Genomic DNA, 20,881 nt, shown 5'->3' with positions numbered 1-20,881 from the left:
AAACAGAGTATTTCTACATTGTGGTATTGCTACTTCTACGTAAGTAAAATATTTGAGTACTTCTTCCACCACTGCTTGTGCTCAAATGCGATCTGCTGCCATGGCACTTTGTAACGTCAGTTCTAGAACACTGTTTGAAGATTTAAATGTCACGAGACTGCACCCGTCGTTATTTCTTGAGCGCGACCCGCTAGTTGAATTATGTGTGCGTGGAATGTACAGGAAAACAACAACGCATGGCTTCCCTTGGACCAGCGTTGCCAGATCTTGTGAGAGAAACAAGCAACCAGGTCTATGAAAAGAAGTCCAAAATAAGCGACTTTATTGTCGAATGTTGTTTTAGAGCACTGGTTCACAAACATTTTCATGTTAAGGACCCCCAATATATTCAAGCGACTTCACAGAAAAACAAGCCCAAAGGAGCTTATAATAAGCAGACTTGGCAACACTGCCTTGGAGACAAATTCTGTGAATTGTCGATGGCTGCCCGTCTGCCACCGGGCCCACCCCGCGATCGACTTAGAAGGCTTTGATGATCTACCTGTAGATCGTAATCGACTGGTTGGTTACCCCTGCTCTAAGCCAAACTAAAGCCAAACCTGATTTTCTTCTATTCTCATGGCAAGCGTGAACACAGCAGCATATGCTAACGTATCAACACCACTTCACCCCCCAGTTTGCACATGCTGCATGGAAACCATATGGCATTTAACTAAAGCCAAATAGTTTGTCAAGACTCTTTATCTGGGCTGTGGATTATGCCATTGCTGCCAAAAAAACAAGTAATGAAAATACCATTTAGAGCTCAGAACAACCTCAACTCCCCAAACCATCTCAGCCGCAAGGTCCAGCAGTCTATATTTGCGGAATCTGTGATGTCGACTGTGAGGATTTCGAGGACATCGAATTTCTTCACAGGTGTTCTGCAGGTTAATTTGGGGGCTGAGATGAAAGAACAGTGGGAGGCAGAGAGACCACTGGGCAGAAGGAGAATGAGGAAGGAGGAGTTGGAACAGGGTATGTTTGCATTTCAAACCTCTGTTTTTGTAGCACATCAGTAAACTGGTTGGAATATGTCCTAATGAACTGTCTTCTATGCTGAAGCTGCAGTAATTTAGTTTCAGATTACAGCTGTGTTGACAATGATGGGTGGTTGATTGAATACTTTATTAACCTTCAAACATCTGGACAAAACAGAAACTACACAAAAATATAGAAAATTTAAATATACAGTAGATATTCATGATAACATAAAAGGAGGTGGGGGGACTGGGATAAGACACATGGAGGATGTCACTCACAAGGAGTGAGCCGTTACAACCCTGGGGAAAGGCTATCAGGGGTACGAATTTAGCCAAGTCCAATTTGACTGTTCGACGTGGAGCCATGAATTTGGGATGGGATGGGTTTTTATGATGATTGATTTTTATGTCTCTGTTGCTTTCGGAAAAATGTTGCAAACTATACTGCTTCCTGAATATATTTAAATTTGCCATAGGATCAATAAAATGTTTACTAAAAAAAATATGCTCTGTGACAAGCATAAAGACAGACTGCCTTGTTGCCTCTCATATATAGTCTCCATATTTCATGTCTGCATCTTATCACACTCTTGCCCATGCTCCATGTTTACTTACTCATTATCCGATGTTGCTTGAATTACCCTATTATATTGCGCTGCTTGCCGTTTTGCACTACAGTGGGATGTCTGTTCAGTTTACATTATGTTTTGCTTGCATTATGTGTCCATATATGTATGTAATGTAGAAGAGCTAGTAAATTCCATCATGTGGTACTAATCAGCCAATGTTAAATAATCTGAAACCTGTAAGTGATCGTGTGCATTAGATCACATCTTTCTCAGCAGGAGCAACAGAGATGTGACCGGTAATAGAACTATATTATGAACTAGAAAAATGTGCTTCTCGGAGCACAGGTCTCCGCCAGGCCAGGTAATTGTGGGCCAGCAATGTTGAAAGAAAACGCAACACGGCGGAAAACGTATCCGGTGGAAATGGGCGTGGCTTATTTGGGGAGTTGGGTAATATTCTAAGGCATCCAAGGGAAAATATGTATTTCGATTGTATGAGCTACGGTTCAAGAGCTATAGGCCAAAACGTGAATCTGCCTGTTATAGTGCCACCATGAGGCCGATTGAAAAAATTGTACGGTTGCATTTCTTCCTTGGCCTAGTTGGAATGTGTATGCAAAGTTTCACAGCAATCAGACAGTTCATGATTTGTGACATTTTGTTCAAAACGGGCCACTCCACTGCAAACTTTGGAAGCCAATCAGAATCGGACAGATCCGTCTTGATCACATGACGTAGGAGACGGAGTAATATCAAAATATGTGTTCAAAAATCGGCCTCCTGGTGGCGCTATAAAAGGCCGATGTCCAGGGAGTGTGTGTGCACGCCGATCATGCAGATCGGGCCAACGGTGCCAGAGATTTGCTGTACACAGACAAACAAACGGACTGCACACAGACGGACGGAGGCAAAAACATAGTGTCGGCCATGCCTTCGGTCTGGCGGAGACAACAATAATGATATAAAATATAATCCCACAGCAACAATTGTGCAGCCAAAATCAATAGGCGCATATTTAAAGGGACATCTGGATTCACTCACAGGCACACTGAAATGTTATTGTATGTACTAGTTATTGACTGTAGGAGTCCATTTTACAGAATTTTATCAACACAAAAATCATACAGACTGTTTCCATTACAGCCAGGGTAATGCAGACATTAGGAAACAACAAATATTCAAAGCTATTCCACATGAAACCTTTAAGAGATCATTCAGTCGTGATACCAGCTTTGGAATGTGCAAATCTGAGCCACACTATTTTTCCTATTTCCTTCAAAAAACAAGCTCCTGCCAAGAGCTCCATTTCACAGTTACAGGCCACAAACCACATTAAAATTTGTTTTTAGAAAACACATGTACATACTGCTTGACTCAAAGAAATGTGCTGCCTGTTTTTTTTTGTTGCCAAACACATCAGAGGAGCTGTCCACTGTAACGATACACATACAGTAATGTCATTGAGCTGTTCTTTTTCTTTTATGATCAGGCGTTCACCTGTTTCTTCCTACCGGCTAGGAGAACAAGTATAGCAATAACTAGGGCTGCAACTATCGATTTTCTTCAATTATTCTATCAATTACCTTTTTGATTATTGAATAATCAAGAGGGGTGTTTTTTTCTTATTAAAAAAAGTATATCAACAGATAGATTGATTTTTTATAATTGACTAAATAGATTAGTCTTATTAACCACTGTATTGTAGCATTGTATACTTTGTTGGACAACAGTGTCACACAAAAATAGCTTATATACAAGCTCTAAACACGTCAAATCGTGTTAACTATATTAACATAATGTTGCTGAAATGGGCATTAACGCATAAATCCAATCTTGAATATATCAAGCTAGTAATGTCTGAGATAAAGCTCAAATGGCTTTAGATGCACCGAGGCAAGGCAGTATGAATAAAGAAAATGGCTGCACTGCTCATATGTAAAGACTCAATCAAACATGCATATACATTATTAATCAAGGCAATATTACTCCAATAAGCAGCAACATTCAGACAGAGCATTGCATTAATTACAGCAGAGCAGACTCCTATGGCTTTCCCATTTTCTGCATTCCAATGAAGTAGACCATACACATTTTAAACCTGAATAAAGAATGTTCTGGCTATGCGATCACCATAAAGGCATGGACCATTTCTCCCTGCATAAATGTCCACCACCCATTATTGATGGATCACACCACTAACGTTCACAGATTCTCTCTCCAGATCGAGGAAGGCAGAGGGGAAAGACCACCGCAACTGAATCTCCAAGCCTCTAAAAGGGATCTGTTGCGATGCCGATAGCAATATAACTACAGGGATTCAGTGACAGCCATCTTTGTTTGAACAGATCTAGCTTTGATTTCCCTTTCTCTGTGTGTGTGTGTGTATATATCGCATTCTGGCAGTTCTTTCTTGTTTCGCTTTGTCTCTCCCACCCTTTCCTCATTGCCTCCAAGTCTCCATTGCGCTCACTCTTCGTTTTTTTCGTCTTTTTGCCTTTGAATGTGTGTGATCTATCAACCGGCCTTCATCTTTCTAACTCTCCTTTTCTGGCTTTCTGTCGTACAGTTTGTTGCTCTGTGCAGCCACTCACATTTTTCTTTCTTTCTCTTTTTCAACAACCCCACTCCCATCCTTCCCCTCACCGGGTCACCAGACTAAATCATGTCAGACTGCAGGAGAGGAACACAGGGGGTGGGGTCTGTCTCTCTCTCAAGGTATCCTTTGAGAAAAGATTGGGCTCTCTTTTTAATCCTGTAGTACTAAGAATGATGTCCCCTTAAAGAGACCACATATACAAACTCTGCTAGAATTTCCAGACAGCAGACCTTAATGTAGTATCTAGAGTTTCCTGACTGCAGACCTCAATGTAGTACTCATACAAGTTCAAGCAGTGAAATGTTGGTGGCCGCAGAGACTGTGCTAACAACAATGCAACAACAAAATTAGATTAAATGAATTAAATAATAATAATAGTAATGAATAATAATAATGGATAATGAAGTAAATAGATAGAAATAAAGTTAAAGTACAGGTACAGAGTCTCTTAAGACAGGTATCTTTAGCAGCACTGAGCAGTGTCAAATGTGGCAGAGCACTTCTCATTCCAAGTTTGTATCTTGCACCGATGAGCAACTTAATCTGTGATGAGTTAATCTTGTGAGACACTTTGCTCATTTTGTTTTTAATTTGCAAGGAGAATGGTCCTTTCGGGACATAACATATTTGAACAGAACTGAGATCTCAATGCACGTCGACAATGCCTCGCACTCCATATCCATGGAATTCTAGTATCCCATGGTACAGCGCAATTATGAACTTGTTTTACAATCTGACAACACTGAAGTGGGATTTCTCTATGCCTCTCAGGTCTAAATGTGTATAGAATATCAAATATCTCGATGTGGAAGTTATCGTACAGCTGGGATCACGGCTCAGTAGAATGCTGTTATGGATTTCCAATTAAATGTTAACTCATTCACTGCCACAATTATTGCTGGCCGCGTTTGCCCACTGCCAGAGATTTTTCATTGAAAAAAAAAAGTACTCAGGAGCCGAGATACAGAATTTTTAAGTTTTAAGTTAACAAGGAAGTGGATGGGAGTGTAGATCTTTAAACAATCATATCTCCTTGGTCTTTGGGTCAAATTTGAAAAAAAAAAAAAAAACAGGATTGGTAAACGGGACAAATTACGTTTTTTACGTCAGTGGCAGTGAATGAGTTAAGTGAGACAATTTTTGCCCGGATCGTACAGCTTCAGAATAGTATAGGGCACATTCATGCAAAGAATGAGCACATACATTATGTGTGCTGCGCCACATCTTATAATTACCATTGAGGGACGTTTGGCACATCAACATCACGTCTGTTTTATCATTTCAGTTTTTCCCCAGCACTCTACACAACATCCACCCACTAAAATTCAGTCTTTTGGGCACCGGCTTCGCCCAGCCCTAGAGGTAGAAACTTTTCACTACTAACTAGAGGCTTGATGATTTGGCCCTCTCTTTGGACAGGGCATAGTGTTCCTGCAGAGAGCGGTCAGTAAAGGGTGACTGCTATTACAAGTAGTATGCGGCACATGACCTCTGCAAAAATGCCCATAAGCAATGAAGTGGATCTCAAAACTGATCTGTAGAGTGCTGCACTCGAGGTAACCCTGCACTCTGACTAACCTTTCTGATGAAATGCATGTGTAGGAGGCTTTGTGTGCATGTGTATGAGAGCGATAGGTAAAATGATTAAATTCCTTTTGCAATAAGTTAGTAATTATCATTAAGCTCATGTTCCATTTTCAGTAACTAGTCACAGATACTGAAACGGCTCATAAAGCAATCGAATATGCCAAAAATCCAATAGTAAACTCTGTAGTATACAGAGTATACTGTGTATATTGCCTTCTTGCATATTCCCCATTGCTGCTAAAGATACCATACCTGCCTTAAGAGGCATTTTTTATACCCGACATTCTACCTATACTTTTAACGTAATTTTTTATCTACAATTGTACAGTAATTACATCCAGTATTATTATTCTTTATTATGTTATCATATTGTATTGTTGTGTTAGCACAATCTGTGGCAGAACATGTTCCACCAACATTTCGCTGGTTGTATCTGTATGAGTGACAAATAAATCCCTTACTGAAAGAAATGAACTCTTCTAGCAATTTTGCATTGACATTTAAAGATGAAGAGAGCACACATGTAGGGATCGACATTATAAAATGGCCCGCTGGTCCAGAAGTACTTGTACTAATACTAGTAGGCTATGGCTGGGGATTATCCCTGGCCTCAGGGTTTGTGGTGCGGGAGATAGCTGATTTAAGCCGTCATACCTAGCCTGAATCCAAGCGGAGTGTGACGGCACACCTGTTGTGCATCGAATCTAATCGATGCACACAGGATAAATGAATCATTCCATTCTCCTCACACACAGGAAATAGCCTCTGCCATGAAAGCAACTAAATTAGCTATGGCTTCTACCATCTCGCCCTCTCTCTGCAATAAATGTGTTTGAAACATCTACTGTACCTTGAGTGTCTGAGGAACACAAGCCACAGAGTTGGTCAGAAATTAAGAATTCCTCAATATGTATCCAAAGTAAACAAGAGTTAAAGAGTAAAATAATAATTAATAATAATAACTAGTAAAAATAATAACTTAACAGTATTTGTCACTGTATATTTGGATATACAGTGAAATGTGTTCTCTGCATTTAACCGCTCCTAAGTATACCTTGTTTTCCATGCAGCCTTTCTACACATTCAGCTATCGCCGCCCTTAAATAAATATTGTATTTTCCACTGGTGGCACTGTCTGGTGCTTCCTACTTTCTCAGTTTGTGGAACCAGGACACTAATTTGGTGGCGCAATTGTTTTGCCACTGTGTGGAAATATTGACCACCTTCATGTATTACATACCTAAAATGAAAATACAGTTTGGCCTACATGTTTGTCTATAATTGTACTGTACTGTAAACAATAAAACTTGTTTTATACAGGGTCCCCACACATTTTTAGCAATGAATTTCCAAAACTTTTCCAAAACTTTTCCAGAATATTTAGCCCAATTTCCAGGCCTATATAACAATCATTCAGCGCAATGATGTGTCTCTTACTCCTATGTAGAATGCCCAAAGATAGGCAGTGTAGCAAAAATAAAGCATAGAATATAGAATAGTACAATTTCATTCAAAATTTCGTGCAAAATTAGGGCATAGCTCACTGGAAGACTCATTATGGCATCCGTATGACTTATTTTATTTAAATAATATATGCCATCACACAGCCCGTTCGGCGAAAAACTACTTATGTTACATATTTCGTGTAATGTTATACATGTTTATGAAAATGTTTTGTATTAACAAAATCAATAGCCAAAAACAATGCATAGCCAAATATTTTTCCAGGACCCTTGATAAATTCCAGGACCTTTGATCAATTCCCAAACTTTTCCAGTACTGGATTATTTTTTTTTCAATTTCAAAATATTTCCAGGAATTTCATGACCGTGGGGACCCTGTTTATAGGTTACTTTTCAGTGTAATGCAAATTGGTTTATTCTAGACCAGTGGTTTTCAAACTTTTTGTGTCAAAGGCACACAAAAATCTCAAGGCAAAATCTCACCTGCATTCATATCCGTGCAAAATAGCATCTATGATACATCACTCAGTATTTAATCTATATATATATTAGGCTATATTATCTGATTGGCCAAATGTTGCCTATAGCCGACTAATAGTCTACTAATGCAACATATATATATTTTTTTTAAAGCTTTTTTTTTTTTAATGATTGGACTGAGATAGGCAGTCGAATCAGTCTGATTCGACTGCCAATCTATCAGTCGAATCATGCAAAAAATATGTTATGCAATAGAGGAACATTCCATTTGGGCTGTAGGGGTGATGATTACAAGAACAAACGTATGTGATGTATATGTGTCTGATTCAACATATACTTGCTTGGTTTCTCCCAATAAATCATGATGGATATCCTATTTTTTGGCAAACTACTATAAGTTAATTAATATAACAAATTAGGCCAATCTCTCAGTCGAATAATGAAAAAAATGTATAATAAAAAAAAAACTCAATTACCTTTTGCATGAGCATGCTCAACTTCAACATGACAACGTTAGAGACATCGGTGTCATGTCAGTATCATAAATGACGTGGCTGTGTCACTGGTCTTTTGCTTCAGCATGTTAGAGATAATAGCTCTAGCAATGACAATGATTGCTAAGATAATAGCAATGACTGCCATCTCAAAACAACATTCCCGCATTAGATTTGTCAGAAATGCATGTAAGCTTTAAAGTTCTTCGACCATTCCTCCCTGGTCTCTTCTACTAGGGATGTGATGGACTGGAGGACGCATTCTTTCTTCATAAAAAACAAATGAACCGTCTTCTGCTTCATTTTTAAACTTACAGGGAGTAGCATTTAACCTAGTCGACCTTGTGTCACGTCTCCTTTTATTGTCCACAAGTTCTTGCACTAAATTGGTTATTCCAGTCATGAATAGTGGAGGAAGAGACTGAAGCTGATAATCATCGTCTCAAGGACTTCACCACACCTTTAACTCACTTGAACTCTGCCGTGATGAGGTTGAAGCCATTGTACAGGTGGCCTTCTGCTGAGACCTTTTTCAGGTAGGAGTGGCTGTCCACGTCCCTGTCCGCCAAGTAGTTGGACACCAGAAATCCTAAAAGAAAAAAAGAATAGGCTAGTGTAGCAAATTCAGAATATAATATTCTGCATGCGACATGGCCTCGATTTCAGGGCTCACGTCAAATCCTGCTAATACCTTCTCTGCTTTCAATCTGCAACCTAATCAGTCTTGATTTACATAGAAAACGGCAAAGAGAGAACACTGCCCACGCTTCAAAAAAATCTTGTTTTAAAGTTGTTAGACTGTACATTATGCATTCAGTAATGTCTCCCGTGTCTACCTCTTAGTTTTCCTACATCTGTAAAAAACAACAACAACAACGAGACATTGAAAAATGTGGCCTTGAAACCTTGAGGGAAAGCAAACAAATTAGAAAGCTGCTCTAACACAAAGACGCGAGTCCCTGAGGTAAAGAAACATCTGTGGTGAGCATCTGCGAGGATGCGCCTAAATGAGGCCAGTCAAACCTGACAACACCTTCACTTCTTGCAGAACTAGTGAAAATGCTCAAGGCAGCTCATTTACACTGATTGATCATAAAGATTTTCTACATATAAATCGTTTTTACTTTATCGCCCTCCTCTACACTGTAGGGGTGGCAGTCGCTCGAGAGGTAGAGCGAGCGGTCGACAGGAAATTGGAAGGTTCAGGTTTGGTCATAGGTCCTTCCAGCAGTATGTGCAAATGTTCTTGACCGATGACGTTTCTGTTTCTGATACAAATCTGTCTTTGAACATAGAGGGAGGCTTTAGAACAAGTCTACTGGATCATAGCTCTCTCATCTTTTTGTAATGCCGAGGTTGAGTTGAAACTCAACTATTGATTAATTCAATTCAAAGTCACTCAGGATTAACATGACAGGTAATGCATAATGTAAAAACAGAGATGCAGGTTAACATTATGCTCTTTAAGACATACAGTAGTGATGATTCTTGGGGTAACTTGTCCCCTCACCTCGCCCTTGTGCCTCAGGGTTGGCCCGTCCTTCTAGGTAGTTGGTAATAGCGGCCAACTTGCCCCTCTTGGTGATTCCTAGCCATGAGCCTCCTTCTTTGCCGTATTCCAGGTCAAGTCCTGGAAATGCAGAATGATAAAAAAATATGGCTTATACTGTATATAATACATAACGACTTCCAGGGCAAAGCACATAGTGATTAAGCTGAGACAGGAATTAACCGTCTCAGCTTAATCACCTTTAATTAATTTAGTAGATGGTAGTTTTGTAAAATGTGTATATGAAACTAAAAATCAAGTGGTTTGAAAATAAACTTACGCTAATACTTCAGGATTAGCTAGTTTTTTTAATCATAGAAAACCTTCATCAAATTTGATCAAGGGCGGTCTTACAGCCCCCACACACCAGTGCGACGTCGGCGTTGATAAATGTTAGCCTGGTAAACCCTCCCTCCGGAAATCTCAATTCCATTTCATTTCAGGAGTGAGTCTGGCCTGATCCGCCTGTCTGCAATATTGGCTGTGCTGGAGTTGGGCGGGAGTAATACCGTTGACTGACAACCCCTTCAGCCAATGATAATTTTTCCCCTTCAGCCAATCAGCAGTTCACCAGTCTTAATGTGACGCGACGGGACTTTTGAGACAGCCATACCCAAAATGGGTTGCCTTTTTCGGGTACAATGGTGTCACTGCCCGCCCCTACCGGTTCTCTAATTTTTTTTTTTTAAATAGGCTTTGTCATGATTAATTGACCACATATATGAAGTTAAACAACTAAATTCTATCCAAACGATATCTTATAAGTAAATTCCGTGCCTCAAAATAGAAGTTAGAGAGCTTTTTGAAGTAAAAAAATAGCGGAGAATTGGCCGCACAAGAAAAAGATGGCTGCCGTTCGTGTTTTGGGCTCACTCGAACTCGCCACCTGATTGGCCAACGTAAGCTGTCAATCACAGAACAATGAGCGACGACGCTGATAGGCCCGGCCGTTTGGCATACAGAGCCAATATTGCAGAAAGGCGGATCATGCCAGACTCACTCCTGAAATGAAATGGAATTGAGATTTCCGGAGGGAGGGTTTACCAGGCTAGATAAATGTTGGAAATCGTCTGTGGCCGAAAATCTGTTGCAGTGTTTGCAGCGTGTACATGGTTATGACATGGTCATCAGTTGTAGTGAAGCGTCACCTGCAGACTGAGCCAGCTCAGTCTGTTGTTGCCCGTTGATAGCAGCGGGGTGGCGGAGATGGGGGCAGAGAGGGGGGTAGAGCTCTCCGATTGGCTGTTTAGCCTGGCAAGGAGGGAGGCGGGGGCCCTTTCACAAATTGTTAGTTAAGCTTGTGGGCATGCTCATACATTTGTTCTTGTAAGCGAATATCAAGCTCTAAATTTAGCACCATACCAGCCAACTGTCTGTGCGGTGTGTGGAGAACTGTATTCAGCAAGTTTGTCACACTTTTCACCTGACTGACCTCCTGACTTACAGTCTGTAGTCCGCTTTATTGCTCAGGGAGTAGCAACGGGGCAACTCCAACTCACTCTGTGAGCTATACTGTAGCTATACTTCCACTCTCCTTATGCGGTATCCTTCAGACCTCACATCACCACCGGCACTGCTCTCTCTGCCCTTGTCTCTGAGATAAGCCATGGCTATTTATTTCTGTCACACCACATAAAAGCAGCCATCAATTAAAGGCCGTACTGCTGTAGTCCTGACCCCTGGCAGAGGAGACGGGTGAGCAAGCCGAGGCCATCTCTTGCGTTTCCTTCTTCAACAGGAAAAGGAGATGATGGATTTCTAAGGCGTAGACGTGTTACGTATCAGACTGCTGAGCATCAGTCAATTAAAGGGTAGTTTACTGTGCGGTGGGGAAAAGGAGAATAGACATTCTGAAAGCAAATGGAGCAGACTTTTACGGAATCAAAACCAGTACTTGCTAACTCAATGTGTAAAGCTGAAATCCAGAACTATAATTTTTGAGTATGGTAATTCAATATACTGTGATGGTATTCCCTTCCTTTGAGATATTTAGACCATGGTAGTAATAATAACTAACTAACTAACTAAATAATAATAACTTAATAATTCTGGTGATTAGTAGTTTCGTTCCCTACCTATGTTGAATGCACTTATTGTAAGTCGCTTTGGATAAAAGCGTCTGCTAAATGACCATAATGTAAAGTAATATAGTACTGCCTGAAGCTCATAAAATCAATAATTCCAAGCAGGGATTCGGTCTTGAAAGAGTGGTGAAAGTTTGGGAGACACAGGTTCAAATCGCAGGTAGTTAAAAAGGAGGTGGCCGCACAGCTCGCAGTCACAAGGCAAAATGTACTTATTAGAATACAGAAAACAACGTTTCGACAGGATAGTCTTCCTCAGCGCATTGTAACGGGGATAAGACTCCCACGTTACAATGCGACCCTCCAACCTACTTACATGTACAACAGCAGAATATGCTTTAATTCATATGTAGATCACCAACATTACCATTAACTAATATTAAATACAAGGGTCAAACTGTCCAAACAATATTCAGTCTCACAGGATAAGCTTCTCAAAATCAGGTTTAGTGTACACACCTTTGTGTGGTTAAGATGCTGATACTCTGCCTAGTTGATGGGAACCCTTTGTGATACACCGTTAACATACTCACTCTCTTACCCACTCATCATCATCACTTTACTTCTTTCTACCTTGTCTGTGCAAATACACTAAATAAACCACACAACTGAAAGCAAAATGTCAAAATAGGTGAAGATAACACAAAGAACTACTCACCGCTGAGAATCTCAGTGTTATTGGCCCAGAAGTCAGCGGCTTTGGATGGCCTGTTGTAGAACTCATCTCTGTTCGCAGCCAATATAAGCCTGAGAAAGAGACAGCAGAACAGAAAGGTGTGTGGGTGGGTGCGGGTGATTATCGTTTTATCAATTCCCTCGACATGATCGATGCAGGTGTTTGGAGAGGGCGGTCAATGTTTTTTCCCCTACCTCAAAAGGACACCTCCACTCCCCTACCTCTCCTTTCTACCTGCCACTAGTCAGACCCAGACGGTCAAGCAATGAACAAACATGTGGCCACCTTCTTCCAAGCCATTATTATAGGTCTATTGTTTGCGTGCTATCTTCACCATTGCTGTTGGTTGCTTGATTGTGACATCCTAGTGTCATCCTTGGAGATTATTCTGTTCCCTGTCTGCCAGTAAATTCTTACTGCAGCTATAAAGACAGGATACATACAAGATACTACAAATATTACATCTGAATTGGGCTAATCCATCATCCTTATTCCACCTCTCCCACACTCATTTACAAGTCAATCCAAAACTATGATACCGCTATAAAACACAAGGGGGAGCAGGTGCACTTGATCCCACATTCTTCTCCCTGTTGGACCAGCATCCTCCCTATAGGATCTGGACAGCTGATTGTGGTCAACATGGTGGTAATGAGTTTGGCAGTCAGCCAAAGATTGATAGATTGTTGACACCAATGATGGTGTTTTTGGGCTCTGCTGTTGCTGCTTTGTGTTGCAAGTCTTGATTCCTTCCAAGTTTCATAGGGTACTTGGATGCTGCCAGGCAGCATCAAGCAGAGTGTTTTTCAATAGCGTCAACAGGAAGAAAACGCTGGAAGGAGAAGGAGGGAGCACTCTTTGATGATGGCCGAAGGGAAGTGGATCAGAGTGGAGACGAGGTGACGGAACAGGGAATTTGTGAAAAACTAGATAAGTATAAGTATAGACTGACTTAAGACACTTTGTTTCAACTCCCGACGCCCTCTCGCCCTCTCAGTCTTTCCCTATGTCTGTCCACTGTCTTTAACAAATCGACTGCGATAGAAATAGTGTGACACTGTAGATTAATTAAAACACCACCAGAACTCTTCTCCTGAATATTTACCATAAGTAAGTAAGTAAGTAAATTTTATTTATATAGCACTTCTCACAGAGATGGCTCACAAAGTGCTTCACATACATAGAAATATACCATAGCCAATTTTACAACCACAGCTATATTATCTGGGATACCAGTGTGATCTAATTTACACGTAAATCCCCTTACATAGGGATCTTTAAGTCTGACACACCCAACGCTGTGCTAAAACCATAACCATCACAGCATCCAGTCATTACTCAGTGCCACACACCGGGCGCCCTCATGCTGTGGGGCTGTCCCTAATACTGTGTTTGATGTTAATCTCTGGAGGCTTTTACTAGCTTGGCACTACTGTCAGTTATTTCATGAAGCAACAGTGCAATACTTATTAGTGCCTTCCCCATTATCTCTCAGTCACTGTGTATTATGAATCACACTGTTCAAACTAGTACCGTCACATATTTAGCCCGGTTATCTGCTCTATGCAGAATTAAGTGTAAAATAGTAGATGATGATTAATTCTCTGATCAAGTTAGAGCTAGTACCTGTATGTGTATGTGTGTGTGTCATTCTTGACTGTAAAATTATGGACCAAGTACTAGGATGGCTAATCATACCCCATCAGATCCAGAGAGCATATCTGCATTACCGTTCCATACCGTACCGTACCGTACCATTCGCTCTGGAAGAAATAGAAGTGTGCCTCCCATACACCTACCAAGCACTTCTAATTCTGACTAATTAATGTGCATCCAGCTGCCAACGGTCACTTTGAAGAACTGACGGATTGTTTCACAGATGAATGCTGGCAGGGAGAGTGCAGGTAAGGAGAGACTGAATGAGCCAGTGAAGAGGAAAAAGTATTACTTCCAAAAACTTTCACTTTCACTCTACTCATATCAGGAACATTTGATTATTTGACAGGTTTCTATCCTTGTTTTCCTTGCTCTATCTCTACTTCCCTTTTCTGAAAACTACAAATGATGGAGTTTGTATGAAAAAAATGATTTCGCCCACTTCTTTACACCTGAAAATGTCAAGTGTGATGCGACAATAAACTTGGCTAATGCTGTACTCGTGCCAGAGAGATACCAAAACAGCCTTATGTTCATGTGAAATTTTCATTTGCACTTTCTCTAAGAAAATAATCGCGCACTGGCATACATGCAAGCAGCCATCAGCTGGGTGACGCTGAAACTGAATTAACGTCACAGGCTTAGCAAAGGTCCCCCTTGCATGCAGCTTTGCATATTTATCATACTAGACTGGGGACCGGCCTACTTGGGGACCGCACAAGACATAAGTCGAGAACAATGTTTGTAAGTTTGGAATGCATGCAACACCTGGTTTTGCAATACCGTCCCGTTGTACCCGTCTATTTGTCTCGTCCATTTTTGAGCGGTGCAACCGCTCCTATAAGAGGGTTTAGGACCCATCCGTGGTGAAAGTTTTTCTTTCCGCCGTGAAAATTTGTCTTTCGCTGCGACGCCCATAGGCTAAGCTTTGCAGGACGTGCTGTGCGAGACACATGATGAAATTAACTTCAAACTTCGCAGGACGTGCTGTGATTGGCTACCGAGATGCATGATGAAATTAATAACTCATAAATAGCACCGCTCACTTCACACTGGGTGTGATTTTTTTATTTAACAATATATTTATTGAATTTTTCTTTTTCCAAACAACATTACAACATTACTACATTACATTACAGAAAACAAAATGGACAATTACATATAAACATTACAAGACAATCACAAAATAACAAAAGGACAACACACAATGACAATTACATCAGCACTACTCCTCTCCAGATTCTTCCATTAAATGGGAGGCATGCCCAAATATGAAGCGTTTATTACGGTGATATATACATATTTTTTTAAAGAGCTTCTCAATTATATTTGACTCATCTAAGAACCAATCAATAGAATAATCGCAAAGAAGATAATCGATGGTTGCAACCTTATGCACGACCTTGTCATCTTTAAAAAATGATTTACTTTCACAACTTAGTACGGAGGGAACAGAACAACAGAGACTTAAAGAATAGTGATGAGGTCGATCCTGGTCAAGTACAAGTGCCCAGGGTTTTAACCACTACTACGCCATCTCTGGGCATGTCCTTCTGTACCAAGCAGCAAGCGGGTATTTTCTATTTCAGTAGAGCTATAATACAGAGACCACCGGTTACCTAAGCAAGCCAATTTAAGCTAAAAGGCTGCAGCAGCCAAAATAAGACACAATTACAATCAAAAGAAATTCACAACCTTTGTAGTCAACTGCTGTACAATTGTGCAAATTCCCAAGCAGTCAAGGATTATTCAGATCTTATTTTCTTTAATCAGGAATTCAAACGGTACTCCTATTATCAGCCTAGCCATTTGCATTAGCCACACGCACGCACGCACGCACGCACGCACGCACGCACGCACGCAACTGCCCGAACATGTTGTTTACCACACTCAAGGTCAAATGTTGTTGTGATATGATATAAAATGATCCACCAACGTCTTTATTCGGGGCATGTGGTGGGGTGCAGGTTGGAAAAGATTGTTTATTTCCCCTGAGCTTAGCTACAGTGTCCCCACTCATTCATCTCAAAGAGAGGGACAAGAATGAGGATCCGGATAAGAGCAAGCAGATCAAATTGACCTAATCGGAGGGGTCAACCTCTGTGCTTCAAAGGTTAATGATAAAAAGCTTGTTCCCATGGTGTGCATGGCTCTGAGATTCACCACTTTTGTAGAGACAAACTTATCCATTAACTAGAAAAAGTGCTCCTCGAAGCACAGGTCTCCGCCAGGTCAGGTAGGTTATTGTGGGTCAACAATGTTCGGAATTCGCCAATCAGGACGGAATATGAAAAATCGGAAAGATCCGTCTTGATCACTTGACTATAGAGATAATGTCTACCGATTTGCGTGATGTCTGAACAAAATTTGTAGGAGCAATATTTAAAATAATGTTTTGCAAAAATCTGCCTCCTGGTGGCGCTATAATAGGGCAATGTTAAAAGGGTGGCATTTGTTCCTCAACGTAGTGCGAATGTGCATGCAAAAGTTGTGAAAAATCAGACGCTGTGTTCATGATTTGCGGCATTTTGTTCAAAACAGACTGAATATAATTATTTTGTGTCAATTCTAATCTACTATGTACCGTATTTAATGCTACTTTCATGCACTACAGCACTTTAGGTTGCAGCTGCCAACATACAGAATGTTTGTTGACTGATGGCACATTATGATACAGATCTCCCTCAAGAGATTTGAATAAAGCCAAAAGCCATTCTCATTCTAAATGCGATGCTGAGCATGAAGCTTTCATTGTTATTCACGATGCTTTGTCACTTTTTATTTCTAACATAATCCAATTATTTTTCAGTTAGTTCCAGTGGTTTACACCAGTCAAATTTGAGTCAATATATTTAATACACCACAGTGACTAGCTATTAAATTGTCCAGTACAGTTGAAAATCCCCCTAGCTACTACTAAAATATACCAACATTTGGCTGAGAAATTATTTCCAAATACTTGTGAGCCAAACCCACAAGTATTGTGGATTTGACCAGAGTCCCTCTTTTTAAGTTTCTTGTCCCTTCAATAAATCTCATCTTAAACCCATTTAGTCTATCCTTTTGGATTTTATTGCAGCACAAGGGAACTGTTCGTGAGGGATAGAGGTCAGATTTAACATCTTTTCAACAGTGTTAGGGTACAGCAGGAGAGTTCACCTCTCTGGGGGTTCAGGTCCGACTGAGTCGGTGTGCAAATACACCTGTGATCTCCTTTGGCTGGCCCAGGCTAGCAAAATGGAACAACATAGATGGACTAGGGCCAAGTACAATGCTCATTCACAAGCCCAGGGGGGATTATAATAAGCCGAGTTTGACATCACGCCCTAAGTCACATTGACAGCACTTAGTCCACAGGTCTGCACTGCTGCCTGCCCACTGAAAGAAAGTGGCATTCACTGCGAGGAGGAAGGTCACATGCAATGTCCATGAAATGCTTTTTTCCCACTATAGTTTGTTCAGCATTGATGTGGTGCTAGCTAAGACGATTATCAGATATGAGTGAATACAGTAACAATAGGAGTCTTTGGGGATATTCACCCAGTATGCTGGCAATCAAAGGATCTGCCCTTGACCAAAGCTAAAGCTCAGTTCCACAATATCCAATTATCTTTCATTCCTGAACAGTGTAGCTATAGCATGCAAATAATCACCGGCTCTAATAACGGAATTAGTATGTGTGATGTGAATTATCCTGTAATGGAAAATATCCCACAAGCCCATGTTTCCTGTCAATGTGTTCTTGAGCAATACCTGGAACCTGCTGAATGATTACACGCAACAATAGTCTAATAACTGCGTGACCTTCCTCTCCAATCTTTAGCTATGCGGATACAAAGTGTGCATACCAGAGCCATTTTGAGATAGAAAGGGTTGCATCATCTCTGTTCACTCCGTCTGGCCAATTATTTTACAGCAATGGCAGATCATGTAAATGAAGAATATTCATATTCAATCATTTATTGCCAAAACCAACTATATATATATATATATATATATATATATAGTTTGTTTTGGTGTTCTTAGGGATAACAACAAGAACAACAAGAATGTGTAACGCTTGCCATTGGGCAACCAATAGCTCCATACACTATTGTTTGTATTTCCAAACACTCACAATACATGAACCACATGACAGTATTTCTGTCCCCTCATTGACCTCAACTATCTCAATAATACAACTTTCGACCTCAATGGCTCTGGTGCATTCTAGTGTTCACAATCTGGAGTTCAGTGATTAAGCTATATTAGTAAGCCACACTATACAGTACATGTACAGGCTGCATCCTTCTTGTGTGCATGTCACCTAGTGTGGTGACAGTCTACGCCTCAATGGAAATAGCCATTTTCATAAATACTTCACCAAACAGAACAAAAGTGCTTCAAAATAATGACCAATGACCAGTGGTACTCAAGTAATCAATCCCTGTACTAGAGTCAAAGTAAAGATATTCCATTTCCTTGTCAAATATTACTCAACTACAAGTTGAAGTTGCTCAGTCAAATTTGTATTTGAGTTAAAGTACCGGAGTACTTGCTTTTAAAAATACGTAAGTATTCAAAAGTACAAATTACATAGTACGTTTTCCTTTTTAATATCAACGCATTGCTGTATTGAAATGTAGAACCCTCCCCCATAAAAAGAAATAATCAAATCTTCACAAATGTGTAACCTATCTACAATCACAACCTATCGCATAGCGACATGTTGTGAGCTTGTAGATTGGCTATTTTCACTATTTTTGAAATAGAGCTTAAGTGGTTAATTCATAATGTATTTTTGTAAGTTTGGGTCCCGGGGGGGTCCCTTCCTAGAGATGTAGTGGAGTCAAAGGTACACCGCATTTGTGGAGCGAACGTCATATGAAACTAATACTCAAGTACAGATATTCAAAATATGTACTTAAAATGTTTTACTGTCTAGAGTCTACCACTGCCAATGACCAATTTTCAAGGTTTTGTTGATTTTCCCAGGTCCCACGGTGACACAACTCAACAAGTCACACAACTCAAATAAACATGGACTGAACTGAAATGTTGTACTACGTGTTAAGATAACTCTAGCCAAATTGCTTTCCAACATACTAACAGACGTGAGGTTAGGATAAAGGGGTTGATCATGTTACCTGTAGGCATTTTTGGATGCCGGCCGAGGGTCAAACTTGAAGAAGATGATACACATGGGGGTTTTGAGGGATTGAAGACAGGGTCTCACTCAGTCCACTTTCAAAGGATGCTCATGCTGAACATTTCTGGAAAGGAAAATAAAGGTATAAAAGGAAAATAAATAGCATATCAGTTACAGTTCCATATCATACAGTTGCTGTGTTATACTCATCATCAAGTTTGTCTGAAGTCAGGGTTACCACAAAAGATTTTTACCAATGAAATTTCAAAACTTTTCCATAACTTTTTACCCCATTTCCAGGCCTATTGCAATCATATTGTGCAATAATGAGGCTCTTCCTCCAATGTGCTATGCCCCAAGACAGAGTTGAGTTAAGGTGTCACGTGACAAAAAGAACAAATCTAGACAGTGCAACGTGTTGTTAGCTTGTAGATCTATTATTTTTGTCACGTGACGTCCTGTATACATGCAGCTCTACATTTTATGTTGTATGTTACACATTTCACATAATGTTAGACGGGTTTTGGTATGGGACATGTTTGTATGAACAATACCAATAGCCAAAAAATATGTACATCCAAACATTTTCCAAAACACTTGATTAATTCCTAACCTTTTCCAGGCCAGAAAAACAGTTTTTCTCATTTAAAAATATTTCCAGGAATTTCATGACTGTGGGAACCCTGTGAAGTTGCTAACATTAGCCTATCCTATCCAGCGTTATCAGTCAGACCCACGCAAACATTCATGAAGAAAGATGACAGTTAAAATAAGCTGGTTTCAGTACTAACATTGACTATGCCACTGTAACTGAAAAACAACTGCGTTGGTTATATCACTGCAGATGACATTGTAATAGCGTTATAGTTCAATTACAAAACCATGCCATCCGAGAGCTAGCTAGCGAGCAATCTCTAACCTCAGCTAGCAAATGCCAATGGCTCTGGCAATAAATACGAGGCTGGCTTTGCATCACATTATGTCGCAAATCACTTTGGGTGAGTTGTTGTCTAGACTGAGTCATTTCAGAGTTTGTTTGCAGGTGATCTTGCACGTTTATATGTTGTTAACCAACTGTCAAAGAGTACTTACTCACTGTCTCCCACTTGCTGTTGTCAAGAGCGCACTGTCTGTGTTGTTTAGATCACTCTGTGCCCTCACAGTCCAGATAGATAGGGTTGGCTCGATTTAACACTCCGACCGCCGCAGCCGTTTGCCCTCACTGGTTGAAGGCACAGTCCCTCGAAATCAATCAGCCGGTATGTAGCTATATCAGTGGTGGAAAAATTACTATATCTTTTTTACAAAGTAAAAGTATCAATATTGCAATGTAGAAATACTCTACAAGTAAGAGTCCGGAATTCAAAATTTACTTAAGTAAAAGTACAAAAGTATTGGTATCAAAAATAAATGTACTCAAAGTACCAAAAGTAGGAAGTGCTCGTGCAGAATGTTTGAAAGTGTTCAAAATGTATAAAAATCTTTTGAAAATATCCGATCTACAAGCTCACAATGCGTCGCACCGTGTCGCATTGTGAGCTTGTAGATTGGCTATTTTCAAACGGCCGAAAATAGGG

At 40.3% G+C, this 20,881-nt stretch overlaps 1 protein-coding gene across 3 annotated transcripts in view; it reads right to left on the bottom strand.

Annotated features, from left to right (window-relative positions):
* tango2 (transport and golgi organization 2 homolog) overlaps nucleotides 1-20,476 on the bottom strand; it is a 34,107-nt gene extending 13,631 nt beyond the window's left edge. For 2 of the 3 annotated variants that reach the window (XM_080432091.1, XM_080432093.1), the window contains exons 1-5: nucleotides 20,397-20,476; nucleotides 19,303-19,428; nucleotides 12,503-12,591; nucleotides 9,722-9,841; nucleotides 8,683-8,800 (exon numbers count right to left, since the gene is read on the bottom strand). In XM_080432091.1, coding sequence (XP_080288217.1) covers nucleotides 8,683-8,800; nucleotides 9,722-9,841; nucleotides 12,503-12,591; nucleotides 19,303-19,358 — 383 coding nt within the window. In that variant the 5' untranslated portion in view covers nucleotides 19,359-19,428; nucleotides 20,397-20,476. The remainder of the gene's footprint in view (nucleotides 1-8,682; nucleotides 8,801-9,721; nucleotides 9,842-12,502; nucleotides 12,592-19,302; nucleotides 19,429-20,396) is intronic. The other variant, XM_080432092.1, reaches the window with a different exon arrangement.
* Between the last annotated feature and the right edge of the window lie 405 nt (nucleotides 20,477-20,881).

This window comes from Gymnoscopelus braueri, assembly GCF_963280865.1.
Source record: "Gymnoscopelus braueri genome assembly, chromosome: 7".
NCBI classification, from domain to species: Eukaryota; Metazoa; Chordata; class Actinopteri; order Myctophiformes; family Myctophidae; genus Gymnoscopelus; species Gymnoscopelus braueri.
The sequence above is the reverse complement of the archived record's forward strand: the minus strand, read 5'-3'. Positions and strand labels throughout refer to the sequence as shown.